General features: G+C 47.1%; 7 protein-coding genes across 7 annotated transcripts; 2 read left to right on the top strand and 5 right to left on the bottom strand.

The window, feature by feature from the left end:
* Nucleotides 1–598: 598 nt before the first annotated feature.
* On the bottom strand, nucleotides 599–1601 carry BJ212DRAFT_1303004 (uncharacterized protein; the record flags this gene model as incomplete). The annotated part of the gene is made up of 4 exons (XM_041333349.1): nucleotides 599–662; nucleotides 850–1016; nucleotides 1173–1318; nucleotides 1445–1601. 4 exons carry the CDS (start codon nucleotides 1599–1601, stop codon nucleotides 599–601), a joined length of 534 nt encoding a protein of 177 aa, XP_041188593.1.
* A 734-nt stretch (nucleotides 1602–2335) lies between these two features.
* On the bottom strand, nucleotides 2336–2986 carry BJ212DRAFT_1280833 (NUDIX hydrolase domain-like protein; the record flags this gene model as incomplete). Its single annotated transcript, XM_041331579.1, has 3 exons — nucleotides 2336–2559; nucleotides 2652–2723; nucleotides 2872–2986. 3 exons carry the CDS (start codon nucleotides 2984–2986, stop codon nucleotides 2336–2338), a joined length of 411 nt encoding a protein of 136 aa, XP_041188592.1.
* A 1115-nt stretch (nucleotides 2987–4101) lies between these two features.
* Nucleotides 4102–5982, bottom strand: BJ212DRAFT_1383088 (ZIP zinc transporter-domain-containing protein). The gene is made up of 9 exons (XM_041336726.1): nucleotides 5817–5982; nucleotides 5612–5751; nucleotides 5394–5469; nucleotides 5214–5332; nucleotides 4853–5164; nucleotides 4550–4718; nucleotides 4480–4484; nucleotides 4296–4425; nucleotides 4102–4237 (listed from the first exon to the last, which is right to left on the bottom strand). Exons 1-9 carry the CDS (start codon nucleotides 5922–5924, stop codon nucleotides 4175–4177), a joined length of 1122 nt encoding a protein of 373 aa, XP_041188591.1. The 5' UTR covers nucleotides 5925–5982; the 3' UTR covers nucleotides 4102–4174.
* On the top strand, nucleotides 5983–7201 carry BJ212DRAFT_1383079 (uncharacterized protein). Its single transcript, XM_041336725.1, has 6 exons — nucleotides 5983–6206; nucleotides 6287–6355; nucleotides 6412–6654; nucleotides 6706–6745; nucleotides 6799–6925; nucleotides 6980–7201. The coding sequence occupies exons 1-6, from the start codon at nucleotides 6008–6010 to the stop codon at nucleotides 7049–7051; spliced, it is 750 nt and encodes a 249-aa protein (XP_041188590.1). The 5' UTR covers nucleotides 5983–6007; the 3' UTR covers nucleotides 7052–7201.
* Nucleotides 7202–8563, bottom strand: BJ212DRAFT_1383075 (uncharacterized protein). The gene is made up of 6 exons (XM_041336724.1): nucleotides 8380–8563; nucleotides 8301–8313; nucleotides 8084–8246; nucleotides 7592–8030; nucleotides 7515–7545; nucleotides 7202–7466 (listed from the first exon to the last, which is right to left on the bottom strand). The coding sequence occupies exons 1-6, from the start codon at nucleotides 8508–8510 to the stop codon at nucleotides 7323–7325; spliced, it is 921 nt and encodes a 306-aa protein (XP_041188589.1). The 5' UTR covers nucleotides 8511–8563; the 3' UTR covers nucleotides 7202–7322.
* A 1715-nt stretch (nucleotides 8564–10278) lies between these two features.
* BJ212DRAFT_1303001 (uncharacterized protein) lies at nucleotides 10279–11416 on the top strand (the record flags this gene model as incomplete). The annotated part of the gene is made up of 5 exons (XM_041333348.1): nucleotides 10279–10312; nucleotides 10393–10530; nucleotides 10779–10964; nucleotides 11016–11212; nucleotides 11264–11416. The coding sequence occupies 5 exons, from the start codon at nucleotides 10279–10281 to the stop codon at nucleotides 11414–11416; spliced, it is 708 nt and encodes a 235-aa protein (XP_041188588.1).
* Nucleotides 11417–18807: 7391 nt separating this feature from the next.
* BJ212DRAFT_1485001 (uncharacterized protein) lies at nucleotides 18808–20469 on the bottom strand (the record flags this gene model as incomplete). The annotated part of the gene is made up of 2 exons (XM_041340907.1): nucleotides 18808–20202; nucleotides 20260–20469. 2 exons carry the CDS (start codon nucleotides 20467–20469, stop codon nucleotides 18808–18810), a joined length of 1605 nt encoding a protein of 534 aa, XP_041188587.1.
* Nucleotides 20470–20684: the final 215 nt, after the last annotated feature.

Here is a 20684-nt window from a genome sequence, read left to right as displayed (position 1 = left end):
GGGCCTACCTAGAAACAGGTCGTAGCCAACGACAAGAAACACTAATGAGGCACACGAAACGAAGCAGAACCATGTTCTGGATTGCAGAACGACAACGATGGTGAGGTACAAGCCAAGGGAAAGAGGTGTCTACGATGTAACGAGCCATATGTGTAGGTGTACGTAAGCCACCAGGCCTGGGCTTACGCCCAAACGGACAAGAGACGTCCACAGAGTGTTCATCTTATTCCAGTGCACAGGAATTAAAACACCCAGTCATTTTACAAAAGACTTCTACCCTCGTAATATCACCATGATGACCTCCTAGTTCCTCGAAGCAATTGCAGCAGGCTGGATGGCTCTTGGCCACCAACTTTGAGTTTCGTTGTACGTCGTAAACGAACATCAAAATTCATGGTCAAAGCACGCGTAGTACTAATCTCATATTCCTGGTTTGTGGTTGGCTGGCTGGCTAAATGGAGTCGCCAGCGGCTGCAGAGGAAACGTGCGCACATGATACGGACGCTATATGGAACCCTCGCCACTTGCCGTTTGGACCATTTGCAAAGGGAAAAAATTATTTATCGTCACACCTCGAGGCAAGGAATCGGTCAGTAGGTCAGGATCTAATCGAACATGCTGACATAAAGGCTTCTAGCCACTGCGCCGCAGCCGATAGCTGTCTTGATAGTCAAAGAAGAGGACGAAAGATGGCCGCCCATAGAACATGACCGACCAGGAGGGCGTTGTGTTCAAGAATTTTGATCTCTACCTTGTACGGCCAGTTCATGATGGACCATCAATTAATAATAAAATTGATGGTTATATTTGTCGACCGAAATGGCAATGTGATGACCAACGTGAACGTACCCACACATCCGCACTACCGACGTGCCATGAAAGTACGAAGCCATGATGGCTGCCAACGACTTGTCCGCGGAACTCATGGCAAGAGGCGCCTTGCGCGCTTCGCGATGGACGAAAGTATTGCCCCATTTGAAAGACAGCTGTGACAGTTGCGTGAGTTTTTGTGGAGACTGATAAAGCAAGGTTTACATTGGCGTGAATGTAAATCTAAATTGCGCAGCCCAGCTGCCACACCACGATAACATAGTGGCAAAGGGGAGATAAAATATGTCACAGTGGCGGGTTTGATCGACGACCCTTTGGTAGTAGCTCATAAGTAGATGGACCTGACTAAAAAGCACCATCTCCATCGATTCCTGAGCAGTGAGATTGGCGTAGGTTTGGCCAGGCTTCAACTTAGCGACCCTGAAATAGAACGTGATCCACGACCTTGCTCCTCTGCAAAGATTGGTCCTGTCGTATATGTGTGCGACTAAGTGCCCGCCACCAACATTGCAGCACTTGACAGACAACATAGCCCACGGATAGCGCTGACTTCATCCTTGTTTGAAAAAGAAGATCCGCATTAACATTAAATCATTTAGGAGGTATCACTCACGGCAGTGGTCAACAATGTGATCCGTCCGATCATCTCGAGGAACCCATCCAGGAGATATATGAATGGATATAGAGCTGACCAGAGGAGGTGGAGCCAACATGTTGGCCAACATGACGTCCTGTGCACGTGAGGCTATATTGCCATATGGCTTGTGCATTGTTTGATGTGAACCATGTGTCCCAGGGCTCGACGTTGAATATTGAAGGAGGTTTTCTCATCTTGCACAATGCGCCTTGAGAGTCCCACCGCGAAGGGTAAGATACGAAGATACGAAGCTCCTTGGCACAGCCAAAAGAAGAGAAACCACGGTATCCAAGACACCCTAAGACACCTGCTAGTGGAAGCATGTAAGTGGAAATTTAATTATACGGAGATCCGTCCCGCATAACAAAAAGGCAACGCACCGCCCGAGTAATATTTTTTTCGCACCGAAGACGAAACGCAGAGATCAAACATACGCACAAGTGAACCCCGATATTTGATGAAAGTTAAACCATGTAACTACATCTATAGCGTGGATAAAATACTAGGCGAAAGTCCGCGAACATGAAGTCTACCACGACGAATGATGCGCATGCCGAAGATGACGCTGCAACGAGGCTGCATAAGGGGTACATGTGATAGCAAGATATGCACGTAGAATGACGAGATGGAGTGGAGTGTGTGTGATGCGGAAAGTGTGAAAACAAGAGCACTGCTGGGATAAGTGGTATCTTTAAAGTGGATGAGTAGAGTATAGATGACGGCAACGATCTAAGCATGGTAATTTGCAACCATTAGCGATCTGTGTGCGACAAGCCAGATCCATTGTCGTGGTTGAGCTTGATGAACCGCATTGGCGGTAGCTACCTGTTGGAAGTAGCACTGGTTTGCACAGCAGGACAACCTCGACTACCGCCGTGGCGCCAACGTAGAAAGCATAAGTCCTTGCGCAAGTTCGGTCTTCCATGCGACCCGTTTCATCGCCTCGGCATAATCCACCCACTCTCTTTTCCGCTCCCGGCTTTCTAACCAATCCTTGTCGAGAGTCGTGACTTCAAGTTCGTAGAAGTGATACGTTGTTGAGGGCGAGTTGATGGTCGTCACATATCGAGTTATATTGCCTCGAACGCCCGCTGAATTTTTGAAGCGGTAATATTTTTGGAAAAAAACAGCATGGGATGATCATCAGGAGATGAACAGACGGAAGAGGGACAAAGGTTGAGACCTTCTTCTAAGGCTTCCCGCGAGGCTGCCCTCTCTAAAGTAACATCCGACAACTCCCAACCTCCTTTAGGTACTAGGGGGGTAGAAACGCAGCGAATGAGCAGAAGATTCTAACGACAAGAAGAAAAATGGGCGCAATGCTAAAGACGCGTCAGTGCGTCACGAGACACGTTACCCACGTAGAACAAGAAACAAAAACCCATGAAAATGACATGACTTACAAACCCATAAATCTTGTCGTTTGCGACTAGTTATAACGAGGACCTTTCCAGATGTACTAGCCAATGGAATGGCACAGCACACGACACGAGGAACTTCACGGCCTTTGGTGCCCATGACGCAGGTGAAGAGGAGAGAGGAGAGGAGAGTAGAAATAGTAGAGTAGAAATAACTTGACGGTCTGCTTTAAAGCACCGGGTAGCGATATCCAAATGTTAAACTGGCTTGTTTGGCTCCACGGGCGAACAGCTTTCAACAGAGAATCACGTTGCGGAGCAGCGAGGTGTGTGAATGTTGACTGTCAACACAGTTCCGGTTCACGTCCACGTATAAACGTGAAGGTTCTGGCCGGAATAATATTCTGACGCGATGTCACGAGACGGTCGACTATGAGAGTTATTATCAATGGCGAGCGTCAAGAATTAGCAAGCATAACTGTACCTGGACTGTGCTAGGAGGTCCTGGAACTTTAAAAACTTGTGCAAAGCAGATGCGAATTTAAACGGATGAGAGGCTGGTGGAGAAATATAACGATGAGAGGCAGTCTAGTAGTACTGTTCAAAAAAAAAAGGAACTGAGTTCAAGTTTTTGAGTGGAACTGGTCGAGATTGAATGAAATTACGAAGCTCGACTTTCCAAAAATGTACCAAAGCGGAAGTACCACCAATTCACGCACGTTCGCCGGCATCCACACGGCATGCTGCGCTATTGCCGTAGCTTACACCCCTGGATGCCCCTCATTTGTCGATTCCACACCTTCGTTCAGGCAAATGATCCCAAAATGAACCTTCCGAGATTCTTGTTGACTCCGCCATCGTGTATCAGAAGAATGGTATATATAAGGTATTTATGGCATAACTGTCTACACTGTAGTAGCATCTCCACTTGATCGTCACGGTTCCTTGGAACAATCTGTGCGCGGTACCTTCGTGATATATAATATTTACGTGCGGATGAGTCCTGTGGCCGGGATTCAGCCTCCGAATCTCCATCTGCGATGGTACTAACGTACGAGTGAGAAGTAAAGCTTTGAGGGATTAATAAACGTGCGAGCACATTCATTCGTTCCATCTAAGAACCAAGTCATTCAGAGTCACACAGTATCCCATCAGCGGACTTACGCTACGAAGAACATGCAAAGCACTCCAAAGGCCATCGCACCGAACTGCCGCGTAGTCAGAAGCTATCCAAAATTCGGAAAAATGACCATACCTCCCGCAGAGCTTGTGCGCCGCTTTTGCTCTCCGCTAGGAGACTAACAATGTGGTGCAATAAGTCATGGGTGGCAGCATCATAATATGTTGCTCACGTAGGCAACACCGCGACGGCGCCAATGTACATAAATCCGCCGGCCACAAAGGGGATTACCTGTGCCACCAACCGTCCCGTGAACAAAAAAAATTGATTAGAGACTGATTACAATCACCAGATCTGCTGGTTGAACAGTGGTACCCAGGATCCCGGGAGCGTCTTGCCGCACCCCTGCGGCCAAGTCCAATGACTCTGTAATTGTGCCGGATGCTGATAAATTATGGATGGCAATTCCCATGAATGTGCTTGTTTCGCTTGATCAGCGATCGACATTATATAGATCTAACAATAATACCAACCCAACCTATTATGAAGTATCAGAATGACACATGACCTCGATCTGAGGGGAAAAAACTGGCAGGTACTCACAAATGCACCAACAGCAGTCAAGAACTGCGATTGCATGGCTTGCTTTTTGGTAAACCCACTACGCACCAGAATAGAATAGTCCGCAATTTCATGCGGAATTTCGTGGGCGAAGCATGCAAGCGTCGTAGTCGCTCCAATGAGGGGAGAAGAATAGAATGACGCGGCCATGCTGGTGCCAGCAGGTGTGAGCCTCCATCAAATCATAACGCGCGCGTGCGCATTCCGACACTCACGCTAATCCATCTGTGCTAGATGAAAACGATGCATTAGAAAAAGGCACGCAAGAACCAAGAAGGAGTTCACATGTTGTGGACAAAGTCACCAAATAGGTTGAGATAGGCCGAGAGCTTCGAAGGTGCCGTTGCAGCATGGGCCTGTTCGATGTGTTCTTCGCGATCTACTTCATTTTGTTTCCCCGATCCTCGTGATCGAAGACCATCAGGTGACAAGGAGGTTGATGCTCCAGATGCTTGCGCAGAATCTGCAGATATGGCAGTAGCTTTAGAATGAGTGTGAGAATGGTCATGCGAATGGTCGTGTCCCTCGTCGCCCCCAAGCACTCTTAACGATTTCTCCATGACGAAAAAGGTAGCAAATCCAACAAAAATACCTAGCCTTGTGTTTATAATGAGCGCATGCAGGTACGTTTCGCATACAAACATACCCAATGAGGATATTCCTCTTCTCTTCGACCATTACGAAGTGAGCACCCGGATCTTGATGTTCTCCCATGAACGCATGGGGGACGAGGTGGAGAAAAACGTCAGAAAGAAGGCCTCCAGTCTGTGGAGCTGGTGAGCAAGAACCTGGACCCCACAGTGTCTGGCCAATAACGAATACTAACAGCAAAGGCAGTCATCGTATTGAGCGTGTCTGGATGGATCTCCGCGGGAATAAATGCAAGAATAAAATTTGGTACCCTAAAACGTTGTTTAAAGGTCAGCGGATTTTAGACCTGGGCGTATGAAGAACGAATAGACACACGCACGAGCTGATGTAAAATGTCCCAAGCACTGGTAAGACAAAAGTAGCATCAGGGGAAGACTCCAATAGACTGAGAACCCCTTGCCTGAGTTCCACCCTGGGCCAAATGGGAACAACCACGCAAATACTTGTCTCATTATTGGAGAAGCCTCATCCTCCACAGCAATTTTGAGAGCACTGAGCTTTTCAACAGAATGACATTCGTGTATTTCTGATTCCTGGGCGGTTGTTACACCACAAGACACGTTTGTTCGCGTAGGAGAAGTACACACAAGATGCTCACCCGAACAACTAGGGAATCCTGTGCATTCTCTAGAGCGACAACAACACTGCATACCGAGCACAACAAAAGAGCTAGCACCAACGAGCGAGATGCAAAACGAGCGGCCATGGCTATGAAAGACGACGTAACAATATCAATGTTCAACGTTGATGAGTGGCAGCCAGGCCGGCATCGGATAAATCCGAAGGCCGATGCTTCGTGTTCTGAGTTCTTCCAAAGCCAATTTTTGGCCAAGGTCATACAGCTTAGCCTTCAACTACAGCAGATCAAGACAGATCTTCCGAGTCTCGATGTACCCTAACGCCCAAGAGCAGGGTGCTCTGCAGGCTGCTGAAAACCTCATGAATGAAACCATGGCGCGTTATGATCCATCTCACGATGCCTTTCATGGTCAGTGACTGCACGCAATATCTACATGTAACTCGTGTTCAACGGTCCAGATCATGCATCATCATACTGTACATGAACAGTACAGCGTGTACGCAAAACAGCCCTGTCAATAGCCAGGGCTCTTTCCGCCCAGCAACCTGATTTACTCGGTCGTGGAATTAGCAGCTCTACTTCATGACGTTCTGGACAAGAAATACGTGTACAGAAGCCGAAGCAGCAGACCCATATGGATATTTCCTTCCTTTCTTCCAGTCTTTGTCTTCGGAACACGGGCTGGACCTGATTAGCGATGGCCGGGCGCGTCAGGTCGTAAAGGTCGTAGAAAACGTCTCTTGGACAACTGAGAAGGAACTGAGGTCAACAGGAAAAATTGAGGAGTGGCATCGCGTGTGCGTTGAACTTCATTGTGTACAAGACGCGGACAGACTCGATGCGATAGGAGCGTTTGGTAAGTTGGCAGGACAGTGATCCAAACGCATTGTTCTCAAGTCTTCGCCAGGAATCATGCGGTGTGCTGCGTACAGCGCTGCCGTAAATCGGTATGTATCTTAAAGCCCTGGGTAACAGGCATTGATGAGAATGATTTATCCAGCCCACTCCATGCACCTCCAGGTCGTCTCGACACTGCGGTACAGCACTTCTACGATAAACTCCTACACATCCAAGAAAGACTGAAGACAGAGCCAGGGAAACAGATGGGCGCAAAGCGACACCAATTTGTAGGTGACATGAATGTATGACACGTTTGAGTCTCACATTCATTGATTGCAAAGATAGTCGATTTCTTAAATTCCGTGGAAAACGAATACAATGCAGAAGCACTCGAAGTCGCCTGCACTGCGTAATGGAACACATTCCATTCTTGGTATTTTGAGGAACACCGCCCGCATCCGAGAATCCTTGAAGAACAATAGACGAAATAGACACCCGCTCCATACCTATAACTACCGTCCTTATACCAGGCCATTAAAATGTCACGTCATTACTAGTCCGTCTATCGACGGCTATGTCATTACAGAATAGACCTCTTAAAAATAATGGTAAATATGACACCAATAATTCTATCAGACCTCTGATGTGGTGTGAGCGAGTAATCTGTCAACAATGACTGAGTCACTAATACTTGCTTTCCTCCACCGTATCAGCAGCGTTCGAGGGTTCGGGGGATTCAACGGCTTTGACAGAGGGAAGAGCCGTTGCTCTCCAGCCACCTCTGAACGTAGCGATCCCATTGATGAGGCTGAGAATGGTGACCCAGATCTGGAAAATGTGTCAGTAACACAAAGTACGTACTTCAAATTAACGCACGTCGTTTGTGAAGATGCCGCTCTCCAGAGACCTGACAAACGATCAGTATACATGTAATACATACAAAAAGGACGAACCAATGAAGGGCCAAGGGTAAATTAGTAGCATTGGCCACCAATTCATTCCCAAGAGAGTCCCACCGCTTTCGGAGGTCCTCTTTATCCTCAGCAGAAAAGCCTTTCCCCTTTCTAAGATTCCTCTGCCTCGTCAACAGAAGTTTTCTGTCCTCTCTTAGGTGGGCGAATTGAAGTACGATATAAAGCAGCCAGAATCGACAAGACCAGAGGATTAATTTATTCTCATTCAATGGAATGCGTTTCGAGCTGCGACCAAGTATAGAGGAAAGCGAGGGAATCGAAGTGGGAATCAGATCATGGGATCGCAAGTAATAAAGATGTTCAAGGGGGTAAAACCCAAGCATGGACCATCCCTGAAGTCGCTCGATAGTGTGCAACGTACGAGTTGGCGGGGGGTTGCGCTCCATGGAGATCATCCACTGAAAGATCGGTAGAAGACCTGAAATTGCGTTGAGGGCATTGCGTTAAGCAGAAGGTATTCATGATGCTCACCCCAAAATCTGCCTAGCATTCTAGCATCGCTAACAATACTGGCAAAACTTGCCAAAGAAGGGGCAGCTTGGCTGCTTGCATCTTTCCTGATACCGGCACGGTGCTGAAGCCTCGCGCGCCAGTGCAGGAACGGCACTATCAGTTTAAATGTATACTGTATGAGCTGTTGAATACGTGATCAGCTAATATTCCGACAGTTTCGCGACCAAGTATGTACCGTGAAAAACTTGCTAGAACGAGAAGTAAGGAAGAAGTGCCTATTAGACAACTGAACTCAAAGAAGTGTTAAAACGTACTCGCTACCGCTCCACGTGCTAAGATACCGCACGAGATGATTTAATGTCTCAGACGATGGGACATTTGAGAAAGAACCGAGTGCAATATCATTGAGTCTCGCAAGGGTATGCAATTTTGAACCTCGCGACATCTTGTCTGGTCGATGGGCTCGTCTATCCTTAGCTGCAACGCTGTCAGTTGAGTACGTCTCGGTAATTTTCGGCAGCCCGTGGATAACATATATCGACACGTGAACGCACCCCGTGGCAAAATATTATATAATCATTTTGTATCTCATATATAAGTGGTTCTCTTCGCTTGATTGGTTTCCACGAACAATTTTTGAGGACTCAAAAGTTCGGGCCTGATATCAGCTCTTCCGCCTTCTCGTCCGCGTTCCCGTCCTCTAGACGAATGAACAGCACTCGCTGTGCTTGGTCTTCCCTTTGCTGTAACTGTAGCCTTGTTCGACTGCTGTTGTTTTGTCCTGGAGGCATCGCCTCGGCTGAGGCTCATGATTGGCAAAGAACAGTAGAAGAGGCCTGCAGTTACTCAAGGGGAGACCCACATCCATATATATGTATATGTACTACATGCTCTGTTACCGAGGATTCAAATCCTATTCGTTCTGTCATGACTGGAGTGTTTTCCCATGAATCTCATTTCATTGCGAGGTTATATCTGACCGTTAGTGCGCATGCTGATCCAGTGAAACCTTACAGAGCTGATTCACAGCCGCGATCACCATTCGAGTTGTGGTAGGTTGTGACTTACTACGTTATTGCGCCTGGCCATATCTCATGATTTTTCATGACGGTCCATCCAAGCTCGTGGCACATGTAGGCATCGCAATGGGTTGCAGTGATGCGAGATACCTTGTTTGATACACATCAAGTTGTAAGTCAAAATAGGGCAGAGATACGTGCTTGATCATGGTTTTTCATGTTACCACAAGGCCTCCGGCACAACAAACTAGGGTCGCGTTTCTCGGTTGTTATGGAATCGCCTCCCAAGTTCACCGCTCCCTCATGCCCCCTAACAGTATGACTCTAGATCCCAGTTCATCAATCCATATTGTATTTCCAGACTACAGACAGGCTCAGCTTGGGCAAGTTCGATTGCAGTGAGCAGGATAGTATTCAGGCAAGAACTGCCGATATCCTTAGAGTATTTCCAGTACCAGGTATGTTTATACTTCCGGAGCAGCCGCATCCCACCAAGCTAAGGAATGGTTTCATAGGTGAAACCACACACGTTATCAGATATAAATAATCGCGGCGGAGGTAACTCTTGTTCGCTCATGCTCAACGGTTCTGTATCGACCAGTTTTGTTTTGATCAGGGAGCTCTGGACCGATGCGGCAAGTTGCTTTTAAGAGGACGATGTGCAGCGGAATTCTAAACGTTGCTTTATTTGCGCAGATTTGACCTTATGTAAGGTTGACGCTAAAAAAAATTATTAGCACTTTCCGACATACGGCCACTTTGTCCTGCAGTGACACTCAGATCTCATTACTTTTGGTTTCTTTCTTTTTCGTTGAGCCATCGAATACTTAGGTACCTAAGATAGCCAAATAAAATCTTTAAATCTAATACTCGAGCACACAGCCTAGCGACATTTTGGACCCCATCTAATGATCAAACAACTTGGCTGGCCCCTATGTGCGGCAGTCGCGATCACTGCGTCAAAACGTCTCCAGCGGCCAACCAGCGGCATTCCAAAACTCGGTGACTCCGGTTTTCCTATTGTTTTTTTAACACCGTCTCAAAACAATTTTTTAACAAGCTTTCTGCATATGTCAACGAAAAGTCATGTGATCTACATTGGCACGACAAAGGATGATCGAGACAGGGGTAACTTCTGCATACTAGTATCTAGTGTCTGAGAAGATGAGATAGGTGAAAATTCCCTCACAGCCGATGTCACCAGGCCCAACTATTGCTCAGACGCAAGGTGAGAGGCTCATCAACTTCGATGGTTTCGCTACGGTTGACGCATCTTCGAAGTCGTAAACTTTGTCCTGCCCATTGTAGCGACCTTCGTCACGTCTTTCCGCCTGTATTGCCGCGCGCGGCGACATCTTCTGTGGATCGATGACGGATTTGCAGCCGCCGCCATGATGTTCGATATCGCCTTGATGGTTTGCAGTGCTTTGTATCTGAGAGGCTACGGTGCGTCTGCTGCATGTGATGGCACACAATTCTGAAGACACTCAGTGCTTCACCCTCAATGGGCAAAGGTAGCACTCTATTACACGTGCGTTTTCCAGTATATCGTGGTTCTTAAGAGACACTACAACTGCATACGTTAAGGTTAACACAATGCTTTTATGGAGTTATCTGGTGAGTGGCTATGAGCATGTTAAGGGGACAACTAACATAAGCGCACAGGTGTTCCCGATTATCCATCTTGTTTACAGTTGTGCGACTGGCATACTGGGGGACCCAGAGGAGGATACTCATCCGCATTGCAATCATCTTTGGCGTTATATGGGCTATACTTTTTGCACAAGTGTGGTGGACTTGTGAATCGAACCCTAGTTGGAAAAAGCTACCACGTCCGCAGTGCCCTCTCGGCAGAAATGTCGCGATAGCACAGATTGTCAGTAGGTTAACAGGATTTAATACAAACGATTACTTTTCTGACCTTATTTCAGCCGACGTTTTAGGAGACACTGTCCTTATCTTGGCTCCATTTCTTCTCATTTACAAAGCCACATTGACGACACCACAAAGAGTCCGGGTGATCTGCCTGTTCTCTACATCAGCGATCACCACAGCTGTCAGTCTCACTCATGCATATTATGTCTTGACTGTGGGAGAGCTCAAGGAGGCAGTATCTGCCATGTTCGAGGTACAGTCTTAGCGCTCAGTGCTCAGACAGGCTCGTTGATACCCGTGTTAGGCGTCTATATCTCTAATCGTCGCAAACTTAAGTGTGGTTGTTACATTCTTCTTGCGCATGCTCGCAGATGACGAAAGGATGTCGCGACCACAGTTGGAATCAGGGTCGACTACTATAGAATTTGAAGGCGTCGGATCCAGAGTCGACGAGTAGTCTCAGCGGAAATTGTAACCATGTTTTTGATAACTGAGGAGTCAAGTCTAACTAGAGGCGGTCAACTTCCTTCAAGGTATACGGTTCACTCGAAAATACTAACTTGCTCACCCTAATCATAGATTAGCTGCAGCAACTGTGAAACTGCAGCCAAAGTTAGATATAGCTATCACTGTTATCCCCAGACTGGCTATCTACGAACATGCAAAGTAGCTCGAGATACGACTTGCTCAGTAGACTAACGGCTACTACCTGGGATCATCGGAGACTAGGGTCATAGTAATCGAGGATGGAGATGAGGCAGCGGTGAACTTTTGGGGACGTATTTCAATTTCGATGGTGATCTTGACATGCCACCATCGGGCACTTTTAGTCTCCCCTGGTCAGTCTTCAGGATGATATCTGTTCCTTTGATCGAAGTAAGGATTTTTAAGAAAGGGATGTCAATCCAAGAGCCCTCAATTAAATCAAAGAATGTTGGTCGTGGGGCTGCGGAGTAGTAACACATGTGGAATGTTTGAATACTACGAAGATCGAAGGGTTATTCGTGACTTCGGGGAGAAGACACACGGCAAAAAAGAAGACGCGGAAGCGCCCTCACGGCAGAGCAGGAAGCCCAGACTTGGATAGCTTGCGATGTGCGTGCTTCCAACCGTATGCACATCTCTCAGTCTATTGGTTCATCTGTATCATTATGATGATAACTTGCGCTAGGATGAGGATACGCCCGCAGATTTGACACTCAGGCTACGTCAACACCTCAGAGCTCCTCACGACACTCCCGCAACTCTTCCACGCATTAACTCGCAAACAGAGTCGTCTCATCTAAAGCCTTTCTGCGTGCTCTGCATTCTCGAAGAGCGAATTCAAAAACACAAACTCAGATACACGGAGAGGTGATTTGACGGCGAGTAGATGGCGGACATCGTTACTTGGCAGGTGTACCAGGATGATAAATCAATGTAAGTGCGAGATTTGTTAGGTGATGTGGTGGGAACAGTCGATGGAGCATCGAAGGAGATTCAGTCATTGGTTGATGCAGTATCATGGGGTCCATGTTATGAGCCAATTCGTTGACGCTGAAGTTAGATTAGCGTGCACGTCCAAGGGGAAGCAGGTCATACCTATCGTACATCGCTATGAACAATCCATCATACCCGGTTAGATACTTGAGCAGCGTACTTGGCGAGTGAGATTGAAATTAGAGGTCAGGACGAGGGGAGCGAATGCCTGAACGTAGATTGTGAATCACGCTACTGCGAGAAATGGAGAATCAAGGCATCAGATATGCACTGATATAACGTACCTCTGGAAGGTGCTTTATCACCGCAGAAACAGACTTTGGTTGTGAGACTGCAAAGCAGTCACGTACGCACGCAACGAACACCACAAAAAGGTCGACGCCAAGTGCGTAACGACAATGTCAATATCTCGCATAAGCTAGCTACTACACCGACGCCTAAAGGCTAACGATCCCTTTCCCACTCTTGCGTGAATGATCGGTAGACGGATGTCTCGTCTATCGGAAACCGGTTCGGCACGCTCCAGCACATTCTGGATAGTGGAGGAGCGAACCCAATTGAACACAGAAACTGTCACTGTGAGGAAGTGAGTTGGTGACGTTCTGCGGTGAGGTGGATGCAATGGGGTTGGATGCTTTTTAGGTGTACGAAGACGAGCGGTTGAATGGTCCAAGTGCATGACGGTGTTTGGCTGGCTTTGGTACAGTCACTTGGATCCTTTCTGACCAGTACTAGGAGATGAGTGAACCCATGTATTTTGACAGGCGTAAAGGACACAAATTCACTCTGGAAGCACGAGCTTTATAAGGCCTAGTTCAACCAGTCCTGTAAATGTTAGCATCGAGCAAACTGAACAGCAGTGTACAAATGCGCCGTAGGGACATATTTAACATCCCCGACTCACATCGTTGACGCCAACTACATGATTTAGCTTTTACATGCGCCGCATGCACCAGATAACTACATAAGTATCACAGACGAAGCTTAAAATCAAACAAAAACTTGATTCTCCTGCTTCCCGCAGAGCACCAAACAACCATTAGCTCCATTGAGCATCTCCCGTGCTACACACCATTGGCGGTCAATATATGCACGCGCTCCTGGAAAGCGATTGAGGTCATGCTGGTCGCTGTGTCGGAGTTGGCCACGAGCTCAGCATGATATTCTCGAATGCCAAGGATCAGGCGTGGTCCCAACACAAACATCTGCACGACCGGTAAAATTTGAAGAAACCCCTCATACATCTGAGTACCCAGGGATGACTGGTCCTATAGAAAACGATGAACCGTGGTCGCATTCACAGGTCAGTGAAGGACTGGCATACAGATGAGTTTGTTGGTGACAAGAAACTAATGAGGCGGCAGCAAGAAACAACAAGAAAGCTAGCATGTCCGATCCTTCAGTGGAAAAAGAGAAACATATTCATAATATGAGCTCACCTCGCAAAGTACAACATGTGAGTTTTCATTAACACCCTGAAACAGTCCCCAATAATTCCTCCTGTTGGATGTTGTCGCAGTTCGCTGAAGTGTTTTACAGCAACCCAGACTGCAAGACACAGTACGAAGACCTCCCACACAGTGCCGATTATCCAAGTAACGGAATTCAGAAGTAGGATATCTCTTGCATAGGCAGTCGTGCATTGATAGGTGTCAGAGAGGATGAGTTCCTCTGGTATACACCAATGAACTTCATGCACATTTTTCCATTCATAATTAAGCGTACCCCATGAAGTATGCAATGTTGTCATTACGGAGACCACTCCGCTGAAGATGATGGCAGACAGGAAGGTGATGACGAGAAATATCAGGATCTTCTTGGATTGTTGATACATGGCATGTAACCGAGCGATCATGATGACTTGCGAGATGTTTCAGTCAAGTTAATATCACTGTGGTCTTGCAACTGCAGAGCTCACCTCCCAGCATTGGATTTACCACAACGTTCATCCAATTCCATATGATGTATACAATCCGGCCTGAGGAATGCAGTCAGTGATCAGCCTCGGGTAGCGCACTCCAAACAGACTCACATCTATGGCATTCATTATAATGAGCCAAGAAGCTGGTCAAGAGCCACACTCACTCCTGCAGGGTGTCACGGTTAATCGAAGGGGAAGAGCAGGCATCAGGGCATCAGTGCAAAACACTCACTGCGTCTGTCAACAAGATTGTCGGAATACTGTCTGTATGTCGCAGGTCAGAAGAGGCAAAGATCGTGGATGTGAGAAGATATACTCAGTATGTGAAAACTGATTGTGAGATGTGGTTCATCAGTACAACAACAGTGCTGAGCCTTCTGAACATACATAACATACAACATTCCAAGATAGCGCACCTAGGATATTTTCAAGAGTCAGCACGAGTTGTCAACCACAGCTGTAATACAAGCTACATACACTTAGATACAGAACAGTCATAAGGGACCAATGTTGCCTCTGTCGCAAATCAAATTTGTTCCTCTGATGTATAATTCCGCTCACCCAGATCAGTTCGACCTAAAATTATTGTTAGCAAGATGGCTGCTCCTATTACAGTATTAGAAATACCTCTTGTCCGAATGCAAGTGCTGAAAATACTTGTAGGATATCAGCTATTCTTAAATATTATCAAACTCACCCCAATCATACGTCACTACGGCGGCGGCGGCAACTGCGAAACCACAGTCAAGGTTGGATCGAGGCGTCAGCGGCAACGACAATCTCTGACTGCTCTCCACGAACCTCCAAAATAGCTGGCAACACGATATAAATTGATTGACGGCCAGTAACTAGGGTCGTCTGAGACTAGGGTCATAGTAGTACTGTTAGAGGATCGATGTGAGGGAGCGGGAAACTTGGTGAACGTACGAGTGTTCGGGCTAGATATACAACCATCTAGCGCTTGTATAACCGAGATGAGCATCATCAAAGGGGCTGTATCCGTTCTTGCCTTGATTGGCCAAGTATCTGAAGGAAACAGTGCAAAAGATGAACATCCTGGCTTCGGCAGCTCACTCCCGGTGTGCATTCTCATATTTAGTTAGCACCAAGGCTTCGATCATCAAAAAGCCACTCTTTCCTGTGTACCACAGATGAAAACATGGCCGTAATAGAGAGCGAGCGTCCATTTCCATCATAACAGCCACTGTCAATATCCCGCTGCGGAATGATGGGACGCTAGCACACAAACACGTGCTATCGAGTCTACAAGAGTAACCAAATATAATAGCAGAAGCAAAAAGGATTGCAGCAAGTGAGTAGGTTTAAGGCTTCACTGACACAGCTAATGTGATGGACTTCGGACATGGCCATAATATCCTTGATGTACTGCAAATGTCTCAAAGCCTGACTACGACCGCGAGCCTCACAGCCGAGAAACAACGTATACCTGTGGCATTCCCGACATTATGGCCGAATGAGTTGTACCCGTGCGAGGGAAAAAAAGGATCGTGCATACCTCCCAAGCATTGGTATGAGCAGCGCAGAACACCTAGCCAGACACTTGAGTCTTGAGCAGCGGCGTGTTTAATAATCGTAGGATCTTGTAGTAAAGGGGAGGAGGAAACTGGCAGAGTGAATGTCTGAGGTATGCATGAGAAACTCATTTGGTACCGACTCAAACATCGGATGCTTCAAGGTTCACCTACCTATGGCTCATATCGACGAGGTCGATCTTGATGGGTTTTCTGCTTGCGGGTGATGCATCGAAGGGCCAGAAGATAACGTGATTGTGACTCAGTTGGTGACTGTACATCAACAGGGCCCAACCACGTCACTTGTAGCTGCTGTGATGTTGTTAATCATCAAAACGCTCGCAAATAGGAGAAGATGAGCAACCCAATTTGATTAGGACTTAGTGGATGACGTCGGACTCCACATACCCTATGGTTATCCTCCTGGATCATGAATTATCCTCGAGGTGATCGCTGTGTGCTGCGGGTCGAGAGTACCATAAAACTGACTCTACGTGAAAGCTCAAGGCTTCGAGAGCGAGAGTGGCGGTTCAGAGATGAAAGTATGGGGATATGTGAATGGAGATGACCCAGACAGGGCGATAAGATGTGATATGATGGAGGACGAGAGGGAAGAGGGTATTAGAGAAGCTCAATGCGCAAAGAAACACAAATGAGCCAAGGCGTGGCAGGCGAGGACGTACTTGACTAAACTCATGGGACGGAAGTATGGAAACATGATAGAGACCGATAGAGATGATGGCGAGCTCAAGAAGAGTCATACTATCCTCGAGTTACCAGAGATGCCTAATGAGGAGTAATTGGCGTCGAGAAATCCACAGATAATTTCTTGGGAGATCGGGCTGACGCGTTAACGGGTGGCAATCTGATCAGTTGTCCTGGGACACACAGGTGATGGAAAATAGCCTGCGTGTGATTTCGGGGTTAGATGTAATGTTTAAATGTTGTACGTCAGTTTGCGTCCTCCGAGTCATAAGTAGAGTGACTAAAAATGCACCTTTATCCAGCACTGACAGGTGCAGCCTCCGAGTCCTTCACGCGTTCTGCAACAAGTTGGTCTGAAGAAGCACAATCCTTCTTTCCACCAAGGGGTGGATAGAAGAGGACTACATGTCGAAGTGTACCCATAACAGATCAAGCTTCAAGGGTGATCATGATCGATGGTCCAATTAAATTATTGGGATGGAGGCAGAAGTGAAATAGCCCCCGGGTGTTTCCGGCTTGGATACTTGGAGCTTCTCCTAGTACTTACGACAAGTCTACTGTCGTATTACCCTGTCTTCATCTTCGCAACTAATGATTCGGAATTAGTTCTGGACGAAAAGTGCATGGTCTCCATGTCTGTTGTCAACGTGACATACTCACAGTGAAACCGCATCCAGGTCCATGATGCCACCATCCAGCAGCTGCCTCAGATCTTGCCAGTCTGTGAACGACAGACTAGATTGTCCTAGCATTTTCTCATATGGAGACACCACCATCCAGGAAAATTTTGTCATCTTGCCCCTGGTCCTCACCTCGTTTGACGAGTCGTCGACTTGCTACAAATTCAATGCAGGCACTGTTCGCCTATCCAGGTTCTTCAAGTTTTCCTCAACAACTAGTATTGGATTTTAGTTCTTATTACCTTTAGACTTCGTATTGCCTTCTCGACACATGTAATGCAAATCCGTCTTGGCACCTTGCTTCTTGACCATACGAACACTCCGCACGACCATTCCCTGGTTCTGTTACCTGATCTCATGGTCTCTCATATATAGTTCGTACCATCTCCATCACACCTCAGTATTGTTCTTCGTGACTCACTGAGGTGTGCAATGTTTATTTACTTGTTTGTTACTCGTATTGATGTATCCTAGCGTGTCTCCCGCTAGGTAGATATACCATCAATATAGTATTGTCCTTCGTGACTTCAAGTTACTGAGCGCGTCTCCTGCTAGTTTCACTAGCACCTTTAACTAGGGCATCAAATATTGAAGTTGCTTCTTCCATGTCTGATCCATTCTCAACTCGCTCTGGCATTCGGCCACTTGCCCTTGACATAGTACCCAGCCTCCCCACATCATGCACCATTGCGCTTTTGGGCAGCACTAGGAGATACCTTCTATAACGCCATCACCCCTTCAGTTAATAACCTTGGAGTGTCACTACTGATCGGAGCTCGGCGAATTCAACACACTGAATTTCTCTCACCTACACGTCCTTCATCACCATCATTTACTTGCTTAGCAGGTAACAGTAAATCTGAACTAGATGGTATGACCATCCGATTCAGACCTACTACTACCTACAACGATATATTCCAACGCTCTACTTTCGTGATTTCTGAATCCCCTCATCTGCAGACAATTGTGGTAGATATAGCCCTATTAGGTACTGGTTCTCACTCTTGCCGGTGGGACGTTCGCAGACGTGGTTTGGCTGTGATGAGCAAAACAAATTCATTCCTAAGCGATTGTCCTAACCTTTTGATTCAGAATCAGGGAGCCACACTTCTGTTTGATCCTGCTATCTCGCTTGAAAGTGTCACTATTTTGCATTGTGCATCAAGTTACCATCGTCCTCTTGATACCGGTGTTGGCGTGGAGGGCGGGCAAGAGGCCATTTCTAAAGACTGTGTCTCATGCGTCTAGCGCGAACTGGTGGGCATTTTTGGGGACGAAAGATCGCGAGCACACAGTATATCGCATCCATAACTCATACCATAAGCCCAGTGAAATGATACGACTTAATTAAGGGGGTCATGAGATACAATAGACCGCGAACCACAGCGTAACTTACTTTTTTCACGTGTTGCTGCTTTCAGGCATACACCAACACCAGGAACATAAGCATTACATAGCAGACATACAGCAGCTATATCAACATGGTACAAACACAACCTCGATTACGTTGCAATGGAACCTCCTATGCTCCTTACATCCAGTCTTCGCTGTCTGAAATCCCCTCCCATTCCCAGTCGTAGTCGTCATGGTCGTCGTCAGCCAAGTTCCGAAGTACCCTTAGTTGTTGCCATGCTTCTTCCAGTGCATCTTCCATGGTGAGATCGGTATCGGAATCCACAAAGCTCTCATACCACAAGAAATCCGATAGAGTTGGAAATACCTCAGCCAAGAGATATGGAACGCGTGCAACTTCCAACACCTCCGTGTGTCCAAGATGCAGCTTTTGAAGGGCTGTTTGCGGGGGCCAAAGCTCCTCGGTCCCATCAGGTGCTCGAGGAGTTGTCGTCGGTCGTGTAGCATCGATCGTCAGATGTAAGGTATGCAGCGATCTGCACCTTGATGCCATTGACATCATGGCGCTGAAGGTGACGGTACAACTGGCACGTCTCCTTGAAGCGAACCTCAATGCCTGGATATCCGGCCAGGCAACTGCGACATCATTGATGAACTTATCGTCAAGGTTGTAATTTCCAATGCCGACTAATATAACAGACGACAGCCTTCTGAACTTGAGCAAGGGTCGGAAGACTTCGGAGGGGAGTGGAATGGCGTCCTCGAATTTTTGTATATGTGATGTGTCGATCATATATATCTGTTGCAAGGATCCAAAATTTTGGCACAATGTGGACAAAGATTCCATGAACTCGGTGATTTTGGCCGGGGAAGCAGGTTCGGAATACCCGATACTGATGTATGCTAGTTGTCTGGCGGTGATTTGACGAAGGAAGTGTGTGGATTGTGACAAGGAATCGCCAAAGAGACAGAGGTGCCAGAGACCATGGAATTCAAAGGGCATACCACCCACATCGCAGGAGGTCCCGCGCAAAGTAAGCGTGAGGGATTGAAGACACTGAGCTTGAGGCTGGATATTGGTGATTGTCTGCCTCGTCAGGCCTACGTCGATTCCCTCAATGGCCAGTCTAATTAACTTTGGCAGCTTTCCGAAACTCGGAGGAACTGTAAAAGTCGTGGCACAATGGTTCGTCCTTATTATCAGTTCACGTAGGCCGTACGCTTCTGCAGGAAAAGCACCAAGTAATTGTTCTACCTCATACGTCTGGACGCCTCCAGGTACATCAAACGAGAGGCATTCCAAATCAGGCGACATGAACTGCCGAAGTAGCAAGAATTTTGAACTACACCCCGGCAGATTACATATAGCCTCGAAATCCAATGCATGAAGGTTTGGGAAGAGTATGGCTGGAGGGAACTGCTCGAAAATCCTCTGTAGGGCACGACCACTCAGGGTGAGATGTGGCTTCGGGGGAAGTGCGGAACTGATGCCATTAATATGAATCCGGCGCACTCTGGATGCGTTCATTCTGAGGCGTTCCCACTCAATGGGAGTTGGCTCTCTGGAAAGATCCTGCAAATTGGAGTACGGTGAGCATTGTCCAAGACTCCCATGATATACTCCACTCACGATAGTTTGATTCTCCGCGACCTCCCAGGTGTCTTGCGGTAAACACATGATGAGGGGTGCCAAACTTGACTGTGTAGACCAAAGGATATTGAGAGCGGGACCCGCCAACGTGGAGCAAGTCATCGCCACGTTCACTAAGTCCATCGCAGAGGACTTGACGTGTTCTAAGACAGAATAAATGATATCTTCGGATTCAAGAGCGCGATGCATGATTAAAAGTTGTTGGTGCTCAAGCAACTGCATGATACTCGGTCTTATATAACCAATCTTACAAGAATTCACAGACCCACAGGTCTTCTGGTGATTTATTCGCCTGGGTGTGGCCACTTGTGGAGGTCGTAGCATTATGGACTCCATCGGCTGCTCCATTGTGGACAGTATGAGACGTGACAAGACATTGTTCCACATGGACTGTAGCTATGGTC

This window comes from Suillus subaureus (genome assembly GCF_016647635.1).
Source record: "Suillus subaureus strain MN1 chromosome Unknown BJ212scaffold_38, whole genome shotgun sequence".
Lineage (NCBI taxonomy): Eukaryota > Fungi > Basidiomycota > Agaricomycetes > Boletales > Suillaceae > Suillus > Suillus subaureus.
The sequence above is the reverse complement of the archived record's forward strand: the minus strand, read 5'-3'. Positions and strand labels throughout refer to the sequence as shown.

Excerpts from the sequence above, each read along its gene's own strand:
- BJ212DRAFT_1383088 (XM_041336726.1), bottom strand. The coding sequence starts at position 5,924 with ATGGCCGCTCGTTTTGCATCTCGCTCGTTGGTGCTAGCTCTTTTGTTG. Across the intron at positions 5,752-5,816 it reads AGGATTCCCTAGTTGTTCGG|GAATCAGAAATACACGAATG; the intron begins GTGAGCATCTTG and ends ACAACCGCCCAG. Across the intron at positions 5,333-5,393 it reads ATACGATGACTGCCTTTGCT|ACTGGAGGCCTTCTTTCTGA; the intron begins GTTAGTATTCGT and ends CCAGCTCCACAG.
- BJ212DRAFT_1383079 (XM_041336725.1), top strand. The coding sequence starts at position 6,008 with ATGCTTCGTGTTCTGAGTTCTTCCAAAGCCAATTTTTGGCCAAGGTCA. Across the intron at positions 6,746-6,798 it reads TACAGCGCTGCCGTAAATCG|CCCACTCCATGCACCTCCAG; the intron begins GTATGTATCTTA and ends TGATTTATCCAG. Across the intron at positions 6,926-6,979 it reads GCGCAAAGCGACACCAATTT|ATAGTCGATTTCTTAAATTC; the intron begins GTAGGTGACATG and ends TTGATTGCAAAG.
- BJ212DRAFT_1383075 (XM_041336724.1), bottom strand. The coding sequence starts at position 8,510 with ATGTCGCGAGGTTCAAAATTGCATACCCTTGCGAGACTCAATGATATT. Across the intron at positions 8,031-8,083 it reads AATGCTAGGCAGATTTTGGG|GTCTTCTACCGATCTTTCAG; the intron begins GTGAGCATCATG and ends ACGCAATTTCAG. Across the intron at positions 7,546-7,591 it reads TTACCCTTGGCCCTTCATTG|GTCTCTGGAGAGCGGCATCT; the intron begins GTTCGTCCTTTT and ends ATCGTTTGTCAG.